The sequence below is a fragment of the Acomys minous genome (genome assembly GCF_964271855.1).
Source record: "Acomys minous genome assembly, chromosome: 7".
Taxonomy (NCBI): Eukaryota; Metazoa; Chordata; class Mammalia; order Rodentia; family Muridae; genus Acomys; species Acomys minous.
The window spans coordinates 35,074,025-35,094,019 of NC_140488.1; the positions used below are offsets into that span (position 1 = coordinate 35,074,025).

Sequence of the window (19,995 nt, forward strand, 5' to 3'; positions counted from 1 at the left end):
TTTTAAGTTTTGGTTTTTTGAAACAGGGTCTCTCTGTGTTAGCCCTGGCTGTCTTGGACTCACTTTGTAGACCAGGCTGGCCTCAAACTCACAGCGATCCACCCGCCTCTGCCTCCTTCCCCAGTGCTGGGATTATAGGTATGCATTACCAGACCCGGCTTTGCATCTTAGCTTTTACATCTGTGCTAGGATCTGATCTGGGTCTTTATGCTTGCATCTCCCCAGTCTTAGCTTTCTTTCTTTCTTTCATCTTTCCTTTCTTTCTTATTTATTTATTTATTTATTTTTGAGACAGAGTTTCTCTGTGTTATAGCCCTGGCTGTGGTGGAACTCTCTTTGTAGACCAGGCTGGCCTCGAACTAACTACCGCCCCACCCCCCACCCCCGCCCCCTCTTTCTGTGACAGGGTTTCTCCTGTATGTCTGGGCTAGCTTTCTCGCCTTTCTTTTCTTTTCTTTCTTTCTTTTTTTTTTTTTTGTATTTTTTTCTTTGTTTAGCCCTAGGTTGTTCAGGCAGGCACTTTGTCGACCAGGGTCGCCTCGAACTCAGCGATCCATTGGCTGGGATTAAATGGTGTGTGCCGCCAGCCCCGCTTGGCTAGCTTTGTTTAACTAGTTTCTTTGAAAGAAATAACCCTGGTAGGATGGCGGTGAGGGTGAGGGTGGTAGTGGCGTCTGCAGTCTTTAAATTACGTAATTGGGCTTAAGGCCCGGGGGGGGGGGGGGGAAGGGGAGGGGAGGGGCGGGCGCAGGGGAGGGCGGGGACAGTGAGTAACTTGGACAAAACCTTCCGGCTGGTCAAAACCTTACTAAGGTATTAACTTTGGCCCTAGCTTTGCAGCACGGGAGGGGGCGGGGCTAGTTTAATTTTCGTTCCCGGGAAGGCGGTTGGCTCTGGGGAACCCCCAAGGGGGCGGGGCTATCGTGTTGCTATTGGTTCTGGCGGCAAGTTGGGGGAAAGGCGGCGAAGGGGGCGGGGCTATTCGTGTTGCTATTGGTTCTGGCGGCAAGTTGGGGGAAAGGCGGCGAAGAGGGCGGAGCTCACGAGGTAGGGGGAGGAGACAGTTGGTTCCGCTAGAGCCCGCTGAGGGAAAGGAGCTGCCTTGGCGCGCGCGCTCCTGTAGCCCGGCCGACCTCAGCCGGGATTCAGGAAGCGGCAACCAGGAAGCTTACGGGGGCCCTCGGGAGGCGAGGGGCGCACGGGGCGTTGGCACAGGCGCGCGCGTGCTTGCGTCGCCGCGCGCATCAGTGTTGCGACCCGAGCCATTCAACAGCTGGCCTCGCCCGTGGCGGTCGCGGGGAGCGGCGGGGGAGTGTTGGCGCTTCGACACTGCAGCGGTCGGGAGGCGGCGGCCGGAGCTGTGGCGGTTTCGCTCTCCCAGCGGAGCCCTAGCGTGGAAGTTCGGCGGTTTGCTGAGGCGCCCGGTAAATGTCCCCGTCTCTGTCACGCGACCCGGCGGCCGCGTCCTTCTTGCCTCGCGGTTAGCCGGGCGCTCCGGGCCTCGGCGGCCTACGGGAGTGAGGAGTGCGGGACGGGCAAGGCCGCCATGGACCCCGTGTGAGGACTGGGGAGGGGTTTTCCTGCAGGGTGGCTAGGCCTGCAGTAGCTCGAGGCGGTTTTCCAGAGATGCCGGGAGGCTTTTCCCCCCTCCGATCCCTCTGGGCTGCTCTCTCTCGGCTCTGGGCGCCGCACTAGGGGGCGCTGCGGCCGCTACTGCAGCCCAAGTCACTGGATGCTTTTCCTTAGGGTACCCTAAGGTTGCTGGGGGAAAAGCTAAAGGATGGCCTCCCCGCTGGAGGCAAAAGCCGAGAACTCTGCTTCTCAGCCTGCGCCCGCGGCGACGTTCATCCAGTTACTCACTAGCTTGCAAGGCTCTATCGCCTCGGGCCCGTGGGTGACCACGAGGGCCTTGTGCGGTTCCTAGGGTGGGTGGAATTAAACTGCTTCTAATTTAACCGAGAAAGCACGGGTCAGCCTCAAAGCCTTTGGAAGGCATAGTCTTTGAGTTTGGGTTAGAAGGACAGAGGTGTCAGGGAAGGAAGCAAGTTGGGGAGGACTCACGCTGTGCCTACTGCTGTCCCCGAGCATCTTGGTCACTGGGACTAGTGGCTGTTTTACATTTCTCACCTGCTTATTGTGATTTTATTTGAAGCCAGTCACTGCCTGAGCACTTTGGAATGCCACTAACTCTAAACTTGGGTTGAATGGAACCCTGGATTCAAGCATGGGGACAACCTGGGCCTTTTATTTGTCACAGTGTCTCAAAAATGTTGTCCATTTTGCCTGGGGTTCTTCCTGTCTCAGCTCTAACTTTGAAACCTCATATAGTTGAAATAGTGTAGGATTGTGCACTGTAATTGATAGGGATGGCGTGTTGGGTTCGCTCAAATTCGGTTTTTATAAGTTGGTTTTTTTGGGTTTCTGTTTGTTGTTTTTTAAAGCATGTGAGGTTCTAGTAGCCACATTTTTCTGGGTTCTTTTTTTTTATTCCTCTCTGTGTGTGGAGTATGTCCTTTCAAAAGTATGGATAACTTCCACGAAAGTATTTTTTTAACTTCAGTTCTTGTAAAGCACACAGAGAAGTGGAATAAGCCTCCAGGCACCAGTGCCCAGGGAATGCCAGCTGCTACACACACATCAGAGGATGGATGGGGCTGACTTGAAGAGGCATCATAAGGTAGAGGGTAGAGTGTGCAGAGACTATCTCTGCAAATGGTGAACCCAAGGTTTTCCATTTATTCTTAGCCAAAGAACACACCCAAAGTAGCCCACTTGACTATTTTCGATATTATACATTCAGGTAAAGTGTAGCCTTTTACTGGCTTCCTGTGTCACCTCCAACATCAGAAGAAATGGTGAGGCTTAGAGCTTAGAGAATATGGATTTGAAGATCAGGTAATACAAAATGGTGATGATGGTGATGGCAGTACTGCATTATTTTCCCAGCATGCCCCCTGCCTTTGGCAGAGAAAGGAATTTTTGTTTTTCAGGATGGAAAAGTGGTCTTACTTTAATTATAATTATAGAATCCTTCTAAAGAAATAATATTTCTATTAATCCTTTAAGAATTTCATGCATGCTTACAAAGTATTTTAATCATATTTTCCCCCATTCTTTAATTCTTCTCAGAGAACCCCACCCCCAACATCATGTCCTCTTTTTTAAAAAATAACCCATAGAGTCCAGTTTGTGCTGCCTCTGTGTTCATGGGTGGGGACTATCCACTGCAGCATGGTAGACCCTTAAAGAAAACTGTTTCTTCCTCTGTCAGAAGCCATTAATTATCAGTAGCTAAGAGAAGAGTTTTGTTGGTAGTAATAGTTTAAGAATTCTGATTCACTATCCACTTAGGGATATGTTTTTGTTTGTTTCCGACATACCCCTGGCCTTCTAAGAAGCTTAAAAGCTCAGTTGCAGGTGGAGGCAGGCTAATACCTGGGCCACAGCTGGAGCAAACATGGACTGCATGGAATTCAGGGGTTATCTCTCAGAAGGGGCAGTATAAGAACTGGGACACATTAAGAAGGGCAAATAGTGAAAATTGAGTACCCATAATAGTAATAAGGGCTTATATTAATTTGAATGCTTACTTGGGGCTAAGTACTTTATCACATGAAGAATCATTTCATGTGATTCTTCAAAAATCACAGAGCCATACACAAACACACATGAGGAAAGACTGGCCATGGTGGCACATGCCTATTAGTTCAGCACAGAAGTCTTTAAGGACCCTCTTGGCTGGATAGCCTTAGAGGTTAGCCTGAGCTACATGACACCCTATCTTATACACACATAAAAGATGAGAAAGAGGAAAGTCCCTGTAAAGTAGGTACTAGTCACTATTAGGAGTTGAGTATTTCCAATTCAATAATCTGAAATCTAAACCATTCCAAAATCTGAAGCCTTTTGAATACTGTCATAGTGCCACAAGTGGAAATGGCCATATAGGCCCTCATGTGATGGGCTGCTGTAAAGTGAAGCAGCATTAAAAATACTGTATAAAATTACCTTGAGGTTATGCATAAAACATGCATGTGAAACATGAATGAGCCCAGTGTTTCTACTTGGGTCTCACTCTCAAGATAATATCCTTATATAGAGACACTTTGGATCTCAAACATTTTGGATGAGGGGCTACTCCACATGGATCTTCTATGGTTCAAAGAGAGAACAGACCCAAGAAAACTCCATAGCTGCTTGGTGCCATTTCAACCTAGGAATACTTGAGCTTGAAGGCATTTTGGTTGTTGACTTTTTTATTTTTTTCGGTCACAGTAAGGGTTTCATGAAGAAGGCTTTGAAGGGTGGGTAAGATGTATATAAGGGGATATTTGCTGAGGGGATCTATATCTTTGAAAGACATCAAGGAAGAATGGCTCAACTAGAATGGGGAAATGAGCATAGGAGTAGAATACACGTTAGGGTTGCTGAGGTGAGGAGGGTCTTGTTTTTAGTGCCTTGAGGGGAATTTGTGATTTGATACAGTAATAAATTGAGGATGCCAAGAAAGTATTTATCTTGTGTGTTCATGTCACAGTAAATGTGTGGAGCCTAGAAGACAGTCTCTGTTATCGCTCCTCACTTCCACCATGTTTGAGATAGGGTCTTTTTGTTGTTCAACCCTGGGCTTGCCAAGCCAGCTAGCCTGAGAGCTTCCAGGGAGCTTCTCACAACAGGGACACTGGAATTACTGATATGTGCTGCCACACCTGGCTTTGTGTAGGTTCTGGAGTTCTGAACTCAGGTCCTCACACTTGGCATGGCAAATGCTTTCTTTACCCACTCACTGAGCCATCTCTGGCCTGGGCACATTGAGACTCTGAGCAAGAAAGAATATGACAAAAGTAAAGCCAATTGTCTGGTGTGACTTACCTGAGTCCCTGAGCCTATGCTCCTCCTTTTTTCGAGGATCTTGTTCAGGTGTGAGTGTACTTAATTATTGTTTTTGATATTCCTAAACCCTTAGGGAATACCAAATGCATGCAACTAAGTAGATTCTTGTGTCCGGTGGACAGAAAGAGGAAGCTGGGAGCCTTGAAAGCCAGCCCATAACGAGTAGGCTTTTAGCCCATATGATTTGATTTTTGTTTTTGTTTTTGTTTTTTATTAATTTATTCTTGTTACATCTCAATGGTTATCCCATCTCTTGTATCCTCCCATTCCTCCCTCCCTCCCATTTTCCCCTTACTCCCCTCCCCTATGACTGTGCCTGAGGGGGACTTCTTCCCCCATTGTATGCTCATAGGGTATCAAGTCTCTTCTTGGTATTTTGTTTTATTTTTGAGATGGGACATTAACATGTAAACCAGGCTAGGCTTGAATTCACAGAGGATGTGAGCTACCATGCCCAGCAGCGTATATGACGTGAAAAAGTAATTGAATTGGGGGGAAGTCAGCATTGAAAAGCTGAAGATCTTTTAAAAAAAAAAAGATCTTTAGTTTATCTTGAAATTCTAGAAGGTCTGGGTTGTTTCACCCACACAAGACTGAGCTCTGCAGAATGGACTCCTTTAGCTGGGGGAGCTGGGTGCTGTTTCTCTTGTCCAGTCTCTGTGCCTCATTTCTGGTGGCCCTGTAGTCCATGGACTTTTACTCATAGGAGACAAGCCTCACCTAGAAAATTCAAATTCTAGTCTCTCTTTTTGCCTTACTTTGTAATCAAGAAATTGCCAGCCCACCTCCTACAGCACTATCTATGTGAAGTGAACATAGACCTGGCATGCAAGGATGGAGCAGATCTCATTGTGGAGGAGTTGCCTAACAGCGACTGAGCACCATCCATAGGCAGCATCTTTCCTCAGGCCCGGGACAGAAAGCCTGCTATATTATGACACATTCTGTTGAATATTCTTTTCTTAGACTCCATTTTTTCTGTTGCATACTGAATGACTGTAAGATCTGGGTCAAAATGTTAAAAAAAATAGTTCAGGGTAAAAACAGAAGAAAAACAATTAAAAATAGCATGCTAGTTTGGAGGGAGGAAAGGGAAGGGGGAATGATGTAATTATAGTATAATCTCAAAAAAACCAAAAAAAATTTTTTAAAGAATATCATGCTAAAAATTATTAACCTAGAAATCTCTGTAAGCATTTAAATCTTTTGTGTGTGAATGCATATGATGATATTCATGTGTGTGAGAAGAGAGTACATGCATGCCACAGCACATATGTGGTAGTCAGAAGACAACCTTAGGTATCAGTCGTCAGCTTCCACCCTGTTTTAAGACAGTTTCATGTTATTTACTATTGCATTTGTCAGGCTAAGCTCAGGACCCTTGAGCTTCTGAGCAGTTTCTTGCCTCTATATCCCATCTCACCATAGGCGTATTGGGGTTATAGATACATGGTACTATGTCCAGGTATACATGGGTTATGGGCATCTGAACACACATCCTTATACTTGTGTTGTTGCCATTTGTGTGCCTTACCCATTGAACCATCTTCCTACCCCGAAAGCACTTTATGTTCTAGGTATGTATAAACCATTTCTCTATTGGCATTGGACAACGTTATACAAGTCTGTCCAGGAACTACAGGGCATTTAGCATTAGTTGGTCCTCTGCTTGCCAAATAATGATGATGCTCCTTCCTAGGGCAATTGTCATGATAACTAAAATTGTTCTTATGCACATATCATTGCTCTTGAAGTGAGCAATAGTGGCACATTTAAAACCTACAAAGCATAGTCTCAAGAAGTCTAACATTCATTTCACGTGAACAGATGTTAGCAGTAGCACTGCTAATCTCTGGTGCAGTGTTCTGGTCCTCTTTTCTCATTTCCTGCATCAGATTCCAGTTACTTGTCCTAATTTCTGTCTCTTTTTATACTCAGTTCTTCGAGGGTGAACTCATTTTACCACATCACTACAGCCTCCAAAGTGTCTGATGGAATAGGTGATTGGTAAGTACACCTGAATTACTGTCAGTGTACATTAGTGTTAATACCTCTAGTCTATCCACTGGGTGTAGCGTGGTGTATCACACCTGTAATCTCTATGAGTTCGAGGCCAGCCTGGTCTACAAAGTGAGTCCAGGAAAGTCAAGGCTAGACAGAGAAACTTGTCTCAAAAATATCTCTAGTCTAAAAGAACATGGTAGCCTGCATTACCATTGCACTCTTGGCCTTGAGATGCTGTTCAGCAATAGCATCTCTGAGGAGACGACGACACAGAAAAGCAAAGAAGCCAGGCAAAAGCCATAAGCAGTGTACTTAATGCACTTGTGTCCAGTAAAGAGGCCAATGGGACGGGGTGGGCAGGAAGTTCAGGAGGGACAAGGAGGTGAAATACATTGAAAGAAGCAGGCAGAAGCTTATTTCAAAGGAAAGAAGTTTAGATTTCCTTTAAAGCGTGGTTGGGAGCCACTGGAAGGTTTTGAGCAGATATCTAACATGATTTGGCTTGGGGTGTTTTAAGTTGGGCATGGTGGCACATACCTGTAACCCCAGCACTCAAGAACCATTACTGTGAGCAGGAGGATTGCTGTGAATTTTGAGGCCACTCTGGGCTACGTTGTGTATGTCTGACTCAAAAAAAAAATGTGCAAAAGTTCTGTTTTAAATCACCTTGGCTCTTATCTAGGATAAGGATGGAAGAAGAAAGGCTAGTTAGGGAGCTTCTAAAATGATTCAGTTAGGGTGATGAAGGATTAGACCTATCTAGGAGGTAGCAGCAAAGGGGAAATGCATTTGGAATATGTCTTAGAGGTGAGGGTAATGAAATGGAGAGGGAGGGAGTGATAACTTCTAGGTTTTCAGCTTGATCCCCTGGGTGGAGGTGCCTATACTTAGGGAAGTGAAAATTATTGGATGAAAAGAAGCTAGTGTGAAGTGGAGGGCAGGCTTGGGGGATGGGAATTAAGAATTCAGATGCACTTGTTTGGCTGAGATGCCAAGGAAAAATTCCACTGGAGACAATGAATAGGCAGTTGAATATGAATCTCAGGTTGGCACATCCTCAGCCTACATAAAATTAAAGGTGCCTCAGGGTGCCAAAATACTCTAACAATAGGCATCAAACCTAAAATGATGATGATCCAGAGTGAGCGGGGCTGGAAGGAATCAGACACAGGGATTCTGCTGATGGCCTGCTTCTTTGACTTAATGTTGCAGGACACCAATTTGACAATAGCTAATGAGCTGCGTACGATTATCTCTGACCTTTGATATAATGTGTGTATGTCTGTCTGTATGTACGTGTATATATATATATTTTTTGGTTTTTCGAGACAGGGTTTCTCTGTGTAGCCTTGTCTGTCCTGGACTCGCTTTGTAGACCAGGCTGGTCTCAAACTCACAGCTATCTACCTGTCTCTGCCTCCTAAGTGCTGGGATTAAAGGCGTGCGCCACCACCGCCTGGCCTGATATAGTATATTTTGAAGAAACAAATTTTAAAAGCTTTATACAGAGCTTTTCATGCTAAGTGTTCATTCTTAAAATAATAGATATAATATAAATATAAATATAATATAAAAATAGAGTAACTCGGGGGTAGTGTGCTCTTTCAGGAGAAAAAAAAAGAGCCAGGCATAATATGATGGTTCTGGCCTATAATTCGAGTAAGAGGGTGAGGCAGGAGGATGGTGAGCTCAAAGCCAGCCAGGGTCGCATAGTGAATTCTAGGTTAACCAGGGGTAAAGAAAACACCAGGGGAAAAGGAAAACACACACAAATCTCTAAAGAGAATGAATAGCTAATTTTCTTGTTTCATTCTGTTACGTGATAAAACACTATGACAAAAAGCAACTTAGGGGAGAAACAGGTTTATTTGGCTTGTACTGCCAGGTCACAATTTATTATTGAGAGAAATTAGGGTAGGAATCTGAAACAGAAACCATAAAGGGATATTGCTTGCTAACTCACTCACAAGCTCATGCTTTCGTGTATAGCCAAAGATCTATTGCCTAGGGATGGTGCTGCCTGCAATGGACTGGGACCTCCTGCATCAATTAATAATCAAGACAAACCCCCACAGACATACCAATAGTCAGTATAATCTAGGCAATTCCTCAATTGAGGCTTTCCTTTCAAATGACTCTAGGTTATAACAAGTTGATAGTCAAAGATAACTGGGACACTAACCAACGTTAACCCCAATTATAATTTTTACAATTATATCTAGACTTGTTAATAAAGCAGGTGTAACTCTTGGAGAGTGGTGATGTGTAGGTACAGCTATGTAAACCTTACAAGCTGTCCATAGTAAACATAGTAAATAATTGTGTTACTTATTTGTAAATCATGTCATTCACTTTTGACTTTTTGTACCTGTTTCTCTCTGACAGTGTCCCCTCCTTAGGATGTCACAGCACAGTGGTACCATGAAGAGATCGCATGAATCGTGTCCTTTGTGATATTTTCTTCTTTGACACATTTTCTGCAAAAGGTATTGGGTAATATATCCTATCCCTTGAGACTTGGATTTGAGTAAGTTCACCTTGGGGTTTTAGAAAGGTTGGGAGACATGATCTTGGTAACCCATGAGTACACACTGGTGTAAAGGTCACTTTTCCCCTGTAGGTGGCGACTGGTAGAAAGGAATTTTGCTGGTGTGGTGGTGCAATCCTTTAATCCTCAGCACTCGGGAGGCAGAGGCAGGCGGAGCACTGTGAGTTCGAGGCCAGCCTGGTCTACAAAGCGAGTCCAGGGCAGCCAAGGCTACACAAGAGGCCCTGACTTGAAAAACCGCCCCCCCCCAAAAAAGGAATTTTGCTGGTAATTTTCAGACTAAAGCTAGAAGCTGCAAAACACTCCACTGTCGTGATAAGCATTTCCCATGAATAATACTCAGATTATTCAAGGAATGAAGAGTCTGCTAGATACTCAGCCACATTCCTTTAAATCCCTCATGGCCCCCCCTTTTTTTTTCATGTGAACAAGAGACATCAGTAAGTCTGCAGCATCTTGGTAAATTAATCCAAGGTAGACAGCAGCTTTCTTGGCTGGAGGTGTTGGAAAAAGCTGTTTCCTGAGAAAGCGCTAAAGAAGGGGGAAAGCAACTAAAGGACTTGTTATGTCTGCTGGCTGCTTTGTGCATATAGTTTTTAACTAGCTTCCTCCCTTGCTATCATGGGTTCATACTTCTAACACAGTAGCATGCATTTGTTAATTTTTGTTTGCTTATTCATTTGTTTATTTACTTATTTATTGGTTTTTTTTTGAAACATGTTGGCCGCAAATGGCCTTAGATTTCTGTGTATTTAAGGTTGACCTTGAACAGCCCTAATGTCTCTGCCTGCTGAGTGCTGGTCTATGCCCACCGTGCTGGTTTATGTGGTGCTGGGGATGGGACCCAGGGCTTTGTACATAAGGGAAACAGGAAATTATTTGTACTGAGATAAATTAACAGGTCTGTTTTTTTCCCATCCTGGGTGCCCTCCCTTCCCATGCTCTCCTATTCCCTTTTGTTTGGGTTTTGGTTTTGATACAGAATCTTGGTCTTTATCCAATGCTGGCCTTGACCCAGGGATCCTTTTGTGTCTACCTCCACATCACTGAGATTACATGGTATGTGCCACTATGCCTGGTCAGTTTTGTTTGTTCAAAGATTACAGCTCCCCACACTGAACTCTGCCTTGCAGCTGGGTCTGGGTGGTGGTAGAAGTGATTCTCTCTTAGTGTTTCATTCTTGCAAATCTGTCATTCCTGAATGACTGTGGACTTTCTAAAATCCCTTTCTTTTCTGTCCAGAAAGCCCCAGTGTCTTATATGAATTCATTCAAACCATCAGAATCTGGGAATTCCACAGAAGGTCCTAAATTGGTTTTTATTGGAAAACCAAGTGCTGCTTAAGTTTAATGATGTGATTTTGATATTATTCAAAGATCAGAGCATTCGGGCAGCCTCAGTTTTTGAAATGATGTTTAGGATAACAGTGTTTCCACATACATGAGCATCTTGCCTGAAGAGCTATGGAATATTTGGATTTGATCAAGACTTACTGGGGATTCTGCATTTGCCAGAAGATTGGAGATTGGTTGGGTTGGTTTGACCCAAATAAATGTTGGCTGCCCTGCTGACTTCTATAATGTGTTGGTAGAATTTTATATGTCTTAGATGCTTTCAAAATGACAACATTAAGGCTCAAAAGCCTGAAGAATAAAGACATCAATTACTTTCAGAGAGGATTTGAGTTGTGTATATTGTCCTTTTTATCCCCTGCTGTTACTTTTTGCATGTCCTTCATTCAAATGTCCTTACTAATATTCTGACTGCAAATCACTGAAAGTGAAAAAAAACAGTGAGTGGCTGTTGATGAATACTTTTTCTATGACACAAGTGCTTTTAACCTTTTAAAGTCAATTTCAATTAAAAAAGAATTCCATGAAGTAGCCAATGAATTTCTCTACTCTGTCCTGAAATGAGAGAAAGTATTGGGGTGACTTTGGATGTCAGCTCTACCGAATTTGTTGAGTTGGCCTTGCAGTTTAAAAACCTGTTTTAGGCTCTGAACATCTCTAGTCTGTTTTCTTATCCTTAAGTTCTTATTCTGCTGTTATTTAGCCAGCTTTGCTACTAGGTAGAAAAGCAGGGAAGAGCAGATGGTGGAAGATCAGATGGCTTGATGAATAGAGAAAGCTGCCTTGTTTCCTGGGAATGTCCTAGAAACGCTCTGACATTGGAAGCATGTTGTGTGAAATATTCTAATAAAGATCTGGACACTAGATACTGGTATAGTGGGCTGAGATGGCACACGCCTTTAATCCCAGCACTTGTGAGGCAGAGGCAGAGGCAGAGGCAGACAGATCTGTGAGTTCAAGGCCAGCCTGGTCTATATTAGCAAATTCTAGGACAGCCAGGACTACATGGAGAAGCCTTGTCTCAAAAAATAAAACAAACAGCAACAACAACAATAGGATACTGGTATAATTCATGCTGTGTAAGCATTGTTGAGCAATCACAAGTTTTATTTTAGTAAATAAAATCATTTCATTCTAATTAGCTCCCAAATGAAAACATTGCACAGCTGGTTTAAGTTCCTGCCCTGACTCTGCTCAGTGGTGGATTGTGACTGGGAAGTGTCAGCTCAGTAAACCCTTTTCTCCACAAGTTGTTTTTGGTCAGTGATTTATCACAGCAACAGGAAAACAAGCCAGAACAGACATGAGTACCTGGAGTTGTTCAGTATTCATTATAAGCCTGACCATATGGCTTTTTATGCCTTCGGACTATTTTGGTAGAGGATTGAGGAGAATTTAGGCACTATAACCTGAAAGAAATATTGAGTACTCAGAGATTAATGGGCAGTTTTAATGGGAGCTTGGAAGATAGAGACATGCAGACAATAGAGGCTTGGATTATGAAGTTTCAGAAGGAAGCAAAGGCTATTGAGGCCATTTGTGTGATATTTTGGATTAAAAATCTGTTATCACTGGTCAGCTGTGACCAAGAGACCAGCATCACTAAGGTGAAACCTTGTGTTTCACTGAGACAGTGGATGTTAGCTGGGCCTGAAGAATCAGTGTGGTTAATAAGAAATCAGCATACTTGAGGTGAAATTTTCTGGGAAGTATTTTCTCACAGTCACAACACAAAAACTGTGAGTCAAGGAGCCAAGTTGGCATCTCAGTCTGGCAGTTGAACTTTTCAATGTGTAAAAATTAGCTGTGTAGTTCTGGTTCGACCGCTGAATGGGCCATGGAGAGTAGCAGAGGCTTGGTGCCTTGTGGCAAGTTTGGAGTTCCTCCAGAAAGGCTCTAAGAGGCCACTGGTGAAGGGGAAGCCTCAGATGCGGTGGAGACCCCAGGTTATTAGAGATTCCAGAATTGTGGGGTGTCCACCAAGGACAGTGGAAGGTGTGCAGTGGAGCCTGTCTAAGCATATGAGTCAAGGCGTGTGTTCTGAAGATGGCAGAGCTGAAGTGGGTTACCCAAGCCCTTTGAAGCCCAGAAGATGGCGTCCCAGATGTCAGGTGTTGAGCTACACTGTGGCTTCTGGTCTTGCTTAAGTATGATTGCTCCCAGGCACTGGTTCTTCCTTTTTGGATCAAGCTTGGTTTTTGTTTGTTTTGTTTTCCAGACAGGGTTTCTCTGTGTAGCCTTGACTGTCCTGGACTCACTTTGTAGACCAGGCTGGCCTCGAACTCACAGAGATCCACCTGCCTCTGCCTCCCAAGTAGTGGGATTACAGGAGTGCACCACCTCACACAGCTTGGAGTAAGTTTTTAACTTGTCTTTAATTTTATGAGAGCCCACAGAAAAGAGACCTTGAACTTGTAAAGCATGGGTTTTTTAAAGGTTAGAGGACTTTTAAAGTTGCACTGTATTTTATATTAGGATAGTAACATGAGATCTTGGAGACAAAAAAGGAAATGCTATGGTCTAACGGTGATATGCTCATGTGTCAAACTGAATAAGGAATAGAGTATCCTGAGTGCTTTTTGAGTTACCTGGAAAGACAGAACCTCCATTAAAGAATTGCCTTGGTGGGGCTGGCCCATGCTCTTGTCTGTGGGAGCATTGTCTTGATAACTAGTTACTGTAGGCGGGCGCAGCCCTCTGTACATGGTACTGTTTCCCAGGTAGGTGGTCCTAGGCTATGTAAAAATCCTAGCTGAGTATAAGCAAATGAGCTAGCCAGTAAGCAGCATTATCCTATGGTTTCTGGTTGAGATTTTGCTGTAGTTCCTGCCCTGACTTCCCTCAATGATGTGCCATTACCTGGAAGTAGAAGCCAAATAAACCCCTTCCAACTACTCACAGTATTTTATCATAACAGCAGAAAAGCAAATTAGAACAATGAGAGTAGTTTAATGATTTAAAAATTTGAACTTTCGGTAATTCATGGAGACTCTAATTACATTCTTTGCATGAGGATGTGGTTTAAACTAGAGTCTTAAACCTTTTTTGAGTAAATTGGTTTATAAATATGACCGTGATTGATGAAAATGATGAGACTAGTGTTAATTCTATTGTCAGTTGAAGCAAGGCTTCTTTTTTCGGTTCAATACATTTATTTATTTTTAAATTTAATTTTTATGTTTAAAAAATAAATCATCAAATCCACCCCCATCCTTCATTCCTTTCCCCTCTGATTTCTTCCCCCCTAAACTCCCACCAATATACCCTCCCAACTTCATGTGTTTTTTAATAAACCACCTAACCAACTAAGTCTCCTTAGTGCTGCCAGTATGTGCATGGGTATAGGACCATTTATTGGGACATGAGTAGCCCCGCCCCCAGGAGCCACATTTCTTAAGGAAACTCACTACCATCTCTTAGCAGCTATCAGTTGCTGTTATGCCCTTAGCTAACAGAGTTCATGAGAGCTTACTGACCACCTCCGAACTCCATGCTAGGATTTTGTCTGCCTTGATCTTGTGCACGTTTTGTATGTGCTGTCACATGGCTGTAAGTTCACGTGTGCAATAAAGCTGTCATGTACACTGCAGACATGCACTACATCTAGCTCCTACAGTCTTTCCACTTCGTTTCCATGGTGATTCCTGAGCCTTGGGAGAAGGGGGTGTGCTATAGATATGCCATTTAGAGCTGAACACACCAGTTTTTCCCCTGCGTGTTAACTACTTTTGGGTCTCTGCATTAATCACCATCTACTGATGAGGGCTGAGAGATGCACTAATCTATGGGTATAAAGATAAGAACTTTGGAGGCAGTTTATTACTATGGTTATTTAGCAAACAGTAGTAAGTTCTCCCCCAAGGATTGTAATCTTTCCAGCTACAGTTTCTTAGCCCAGTTAACACTATCAAGTATGGAATTCATCATATTGAGCCAATCTTAAATACAATTTGGGAGTGGTCAGTTAATTTTAGAATATTCAGAAGCAGGACCTGCTTAAACACAAAATTGGAAGGCAAATTTGGCCTTTAGAGTCAATTTTAAGCCATAGCCAAATAACTTGATCTCAGAAATTCCCCTTGTCTTGGTGTCTATATGTATTTTGGTTAATATGTAAACAACTCTCTCATATGTGTGTGTGTATATATATATATATATATATATATATATATATATATATATATATATATATATATACACACACACACATATATGTGTGTGTGTGTGTGTGTCTGCACACACACATATATTTCTTAGTTATGTTTATTTGATTTAAACAAGGTTTAAAAATAGGGAACATCAAACTGGGTGTGGTGGCCTTTGATCTCAGCACTTGAGAGGCAGAGACAGGTGGTAGATACTTGAGTTCCAAGCCAGCCTGGTATACAGGGCAAGTTTCAGTACAGGTAGGGTTATACAGAGAAACCCTGTCTTTAAAAAAAAACTCACAAAAATAGAGATTAAAAGGAGAAACAGAGGCCATGTGGGGAGAAAACCAAAAATGCTTTTAGACCTATTTTTAAGAATGAAGTAGGGCTCTCAATTAAATAAGGATTGGCACATTAATCTTAGAGCTGAGAAAGGATTCTGGTTTAGAGGAAAGCATCTGCTAGTTTATTAATATATAAGTATCTCTTAGAATTATCTGTTATTAAATACTTTGCAAATACATGAGTAATTGCCAAAGGCAGGAGGATTACATAGAGGCACAAGAAAGTTTGTGAAAATACTGGTTATTTGCACTATATTGATCATGGTAATACTTTTTCTGCAGGTGTGTATACATGTATCAAGAGTTATCAAAATGTGCACTGTTGACATTTGTTCAGTTTATGTTATAAAGTGGATATTATAGATCAATCATGTCTCAATAAAGCAGTTTTTTATGTTTTTGTGGTACTGGGGACAGAAGCCGGGGCCGTCTACATGCTACACAAGCCTTCAACCACTGTGCCACCTTCCCATCCCCAATTAATAAAGCAGTTTTCTAAAAATCACCACTGCGACCTGTGATATAGCTAGCACCACAGTTGCCAAGTGAGCCTCTGTCTCTCAGAATTTTATCCAAATCTCTCAGGCTTCAGTCATGACTCATATAACCTTCAATTATGGCGTCAGCTGCTAGTGGTGGCACATAGAAGGCTGTATGGGTGGTGCAAGGGAACTATTGTATTAATTTATTGTGACCCTTTCCTAGACAGGTTTGTGTCAGTAGTTGTCAACTGCTTTTTTGCAATAGCTCTGTGAGAGTTTGCTTGCTTACCATGTATGAGGTTCTGGGTTCTATTCTTAGCCCAAATAAATGCACAAACAAATAATAAGTAGATAGAGTATGTAAGGCAAAAAGGGGAAGTTATTCTTTACTTTCAGTGCACATCATAGAGGAAATATTGTTAACAGTCTGCACAAGTTTTCACACTTTAAGTATGTGTATGTTTGTAGGCATACATATGTCTACATTGTTTACATTATTTTTATGAAAATACGATTTATTCTGCAATTTTTTCCCTCTAAAAACTATCATGTCAGGCAGGGCGGTGGTGGCACAGGACTTTAATCCCAGCACCCCAGAGGCAGAGGCAGGCGGATCGCTTTGAGTTCGAGACCAGCCTGGTCTACAGAGTGAGCTCCAGGACACCAAGGCTATCATACAGAGAAACCCTGTCTCGAAAAACCAAAAACCAAAACAAAAACCTATCATGTCTACTCCATCTCTTATCACCAAGTACACCTCCCTTCCTTCCTTTCCTCCTTCCTTCTTCATTTTTTCATTCCATCTTGCCCTTGTTCTCTTTCTTCCCCCTCCTTTTTTGTTTTCCCATAGTTTTTTAAAAATTAAAAATCCTTTCATGCGGGGAGAGCTGGGGAACTGATCTCTGCGCCGCTGGCACCTTTAGGTCGCATCGGAGGCCGCCTGCTCCGGCGTTGTGGTGCGCGGGCTGCTGGAGACGGTGGAGTCTGGCATGCTGGCGGTGATGTGTATATTCAACCTCGGTACAAGGAGTTTCCCCAGCTTACCCGGTCCCAGGTGATCCAGGGCAAGTTCTTATGCTCACTCAGGTGGTTCTGGATTCTCTGGAGCTTTTGGCATGACTCGGATGCTGTGCTGGGTCACTTTGCATATCCGGATCCTTCACAGTGGACAGATAAAGAATTGTGGATCCCTCCTGATGATGATGAGGACTAAGAGTATAAACTCAGTCTGTACAAGAGTAGGGTGAGATGTTCCAAGAAACCACAGACTTCATATTTAAAGTTGTAGATGAAAGTGCCTTGCCAAAAAAACCCAACCCAAACCAAACCAAAACCTTTCGTGCAATATAATTTGATTATGTTTTCCTTTTTTCCTAATCACCCAACTTTATGATATCTCTCCTCCCCCCACCCCCGGTGTGTGTGTGTGTGTGTGTGTGTGTGTGTGTGTGTGTCTGTGTCTGTGTCTGTGTCTGTGTCTATCTGTCTCCCTGCCTCTGTTCCTGTGTGTTTCTTGTCTCTTTCTCCATACTCCCCCTATCATGTCTGAGGCATCCTTAAGGAACAGGTGCCACAATGGAGTTGTTTGCAGCTACATGCCAGGTGTTACAATAATTTCCCATGGCATTGCTAAAGCACTGAAACTATGATAGATGCAAAAATCCAATTACTTGGTATGCACTAGGTCCTTGACAGTTTTTGAAATAAGAATAGAAAATTAGCCCTCTATTCCCAGAAAGTAATTGAAAATGAAATATCCACATGTGTTTAATTTTAAGATCTAAAGACTGTGACGAACTAGAGAAGGTGGAAGAACAACTGTTTTGTTATTGCTGCCATAGGAAAATTGGAATTTGAAAATCTGAATTGTGATGGTTTGAAAGGAGGCAATTAAAAATTAAAAATTTTAATTGGCACATAGTTTTAAAAGGTGCTTGACATTGTAATATATGTATGCAATGTATAATGATCAAATCAGAATATGATTTGTCCATCTCCTTAGACATGCATCATTTCTTTGGGTGGAGAATATTTAAAACCTGACCTACTGGGTATTTTGAAATATACAGTTAATTTTTCTTCTCTATAGATGTCCTAGTGTTCTGTAGAACAGCAGCAATTATCTTGCTTAGCTGACTGTACTATATATGCACACTAACCAGATTCTCTCTAGTCCCTCTTTTATTCTCAGCCTGTGCTAACTACCATTCAACACTCTTTCTTTCCTTTCCTCTTTTTTGAGACAGGGTTTCTCTGTGTAGCCTTGGATGTCATGGACTCACTTTGTAGGCCAGGCTGGCCTTGAACTCAGAGATTGGCCTGCCTCTGCCTCCCTAGTGCTGGGATTAAAGGTGCGAACCAATGTGCCTGGCTCTACCCTCTATTTCTATGAAAGCAGGTATTTTGGCTTCCTTGTATTCCTGACGTCTTTAATTTAACATAATGCCTCTTAGCTCTATCTGTATTGTGGAAGTGACAGGACTTCGTTCATTTTAGGGCTTGATAATATTCCATTGTGCTTATGTACTGCACATTCTTTATCTACCCACTCATCTATGAGCACCCAAGTTAATTCCATACCTTGACTATTGTGAATAATGCTGCAGTAAGCATGAGGGTGCTGATGTCTTTTTGACATACTGACTTCATTTCCTTTGGACATATGCTCAGTTAGAAAACTTCTGGGTCATATTCTAGCCCTAGTTCTATTTCAAGTGTTTTGAGGAGCCTACATGCTGTTTTGCCTAAACCAGTACCCTGAAGTGTTTTCCCCTATGATTTCTTCCAGTAGTTTCATGCCTTACATGTAAGTCTTTGTTATATTTAAAGTTGACTTTTGTATATGGTCTGGTTTCAGGTAGGTGTGTGTGTGTGTGTGTGTGTGTGTGTGTGTGTGTTTGTGTGTAAAATTAGTTATTTCTGGGTTATTTATTTTGCTTCATTGGTCAGTGTGTCTGTTTTTATGCTAGTACCATTCTACTTTGACTACAGTAGTTTTATATAGCAGGTTTTGAAGTCAGATATTATTACTCCAGCTTTGTTATGTTAGCTTTTGCTCAGAATTGCTTTGGCTGTTCAAATTTTTTTGAGAAGCCTTGGCTGTCCTAGAACTCACTCTCTAGACAAAGCTGGCCTTGAACTCACAGAGATTAGCCTGCCTCTGCCTCCCTGGGTGCGTAGATTATAGGCGAGTGCCACTGCACCCAGGTTTTTTTTTTTTAGTTGTTGTTGTTATTTGAAGTTTTAAGAGTGTTTTCTCTTGTTTCTGTAAAGGAGGTCGTTGGTATTTTGGTGGATGCTGTATTGAATCTATAGATTACATTGAGTATAGCTATGTCAGCAACATGAATTATTTCAGTCCAAGAGCATGAGGCATTATTCCATTGCTGTCATTGTTTGTCTGTCTCTGTCTCTTTGTGTGTGTTTGTGTGTGTGTGTGTGTGTGTGTGTTAATTTATTTCATCAGTGTTTTATAGATTTTATTGTAGGGTTCTTTAAGCTTTATGGTTAAATTGATTTCTAGGTATGTTTATAGGGGTTGCAAATGAAATCATCTTCTTGATTTCTTTTTCAGTTAGCTCATTGTTGTATAGGAATGTAAGTTAGATGTGTTGGTGTATGTTTTTAATCCCAGCACTCAGAAGGCAGGGACATGTGGATCTCTGTGAGTTCAAGGCTAGCCTGGTGTACATAATGAATTCCAGGTCAGCCTGGCCTACATAGTGAGCCCTTCTTTCAAAAATAAAAAGATTTGTCTTTATTTTTCTTTTATGTGTGTGAGTGTTTGCCTGCATGTAAGTCTGTGTACTGCATGCATGCCTGGTATTAGTGGAGACCAGAAAAGGGCACCAGATCACCTGTTACTGGAGTTGCAGATGGTGAGCTGCCATGTGGGTGCTGAGAACCAAGCCCCTGGTCCTCCACAAGAGCAGCAAGTGTTCTGAATTGCTGAGACGTCTCTTTTGCCCTCAGTAATAACTTTCGTATGTTGATTTTGTATTCTGTAACTTGTCTATCGATTCTAACATATCTTTGGCAGAATCTTTAGGCTTTTTTTGTATATAAGATAATGTGATCTGCCAATGGGTGATTTGACTTCCTCTTTTCCCACTTATCTCTTTCTCTTGCTTCATTGGTTTAGAGATTTTCAGAGACCCTTTAAAAAGTGACTGACAGAGCTGGAGAAAGGGCTGCTCTTCCAGAGGACCCGGGTTTGATTCTCTG

At 42.6% G+C, this 19,995-nt stretch overlaps 2 protein-coding genes across 4 annotated transcripts in view; both read left to right on the forward strand.

Moving 5' to 3' along the window:
* Positions 1–19,995, forward strand: part of LOC311601073 (A-kinase anchor protein 17B-like) — a 65,970-nt gene that overhangs the window by 26,213 nt on the left and 19,762 nt on the right. For 2 of the 3 annotated variants that reach the window (XM_084788411.1, XM_084788413.1), the window contains exons 1-3: positions 1,065–1,424; positions 6,832–6,900; positions 9,283–9,383. The gene's annotated coding sequence lies outside the window, so the exon portion shown is untranslated. Of the gene's footprint in view, positions 1–1,064; positions 1,425–6,831; positions 6,901–9,282; positions 9,384–19,995 lie in introns of those variants that run through there. The other variant, XM_084788412.1, reaches the window with a different exon arrangement.
* On the forward strand, positions 1,781–16,984 carry LOC311601147 (NADH dehydrogenase [ubiquinone] 1 beta subcomplex subunit 2, mitochondrial-like; the record flags this gene model as incomplete). The annotated part of the gene is made up of 2 exons (XM_084788571.1): positions 1,781–1,916; positions 16,695–16,984. The coding sequence occupies 2 exons, from the start codon at positions 1,781–1,783 to the stop codon at positions 16,982–16,984; spliced, it is 426 nt and encodes a 141-aa protein (XP_084644697.1).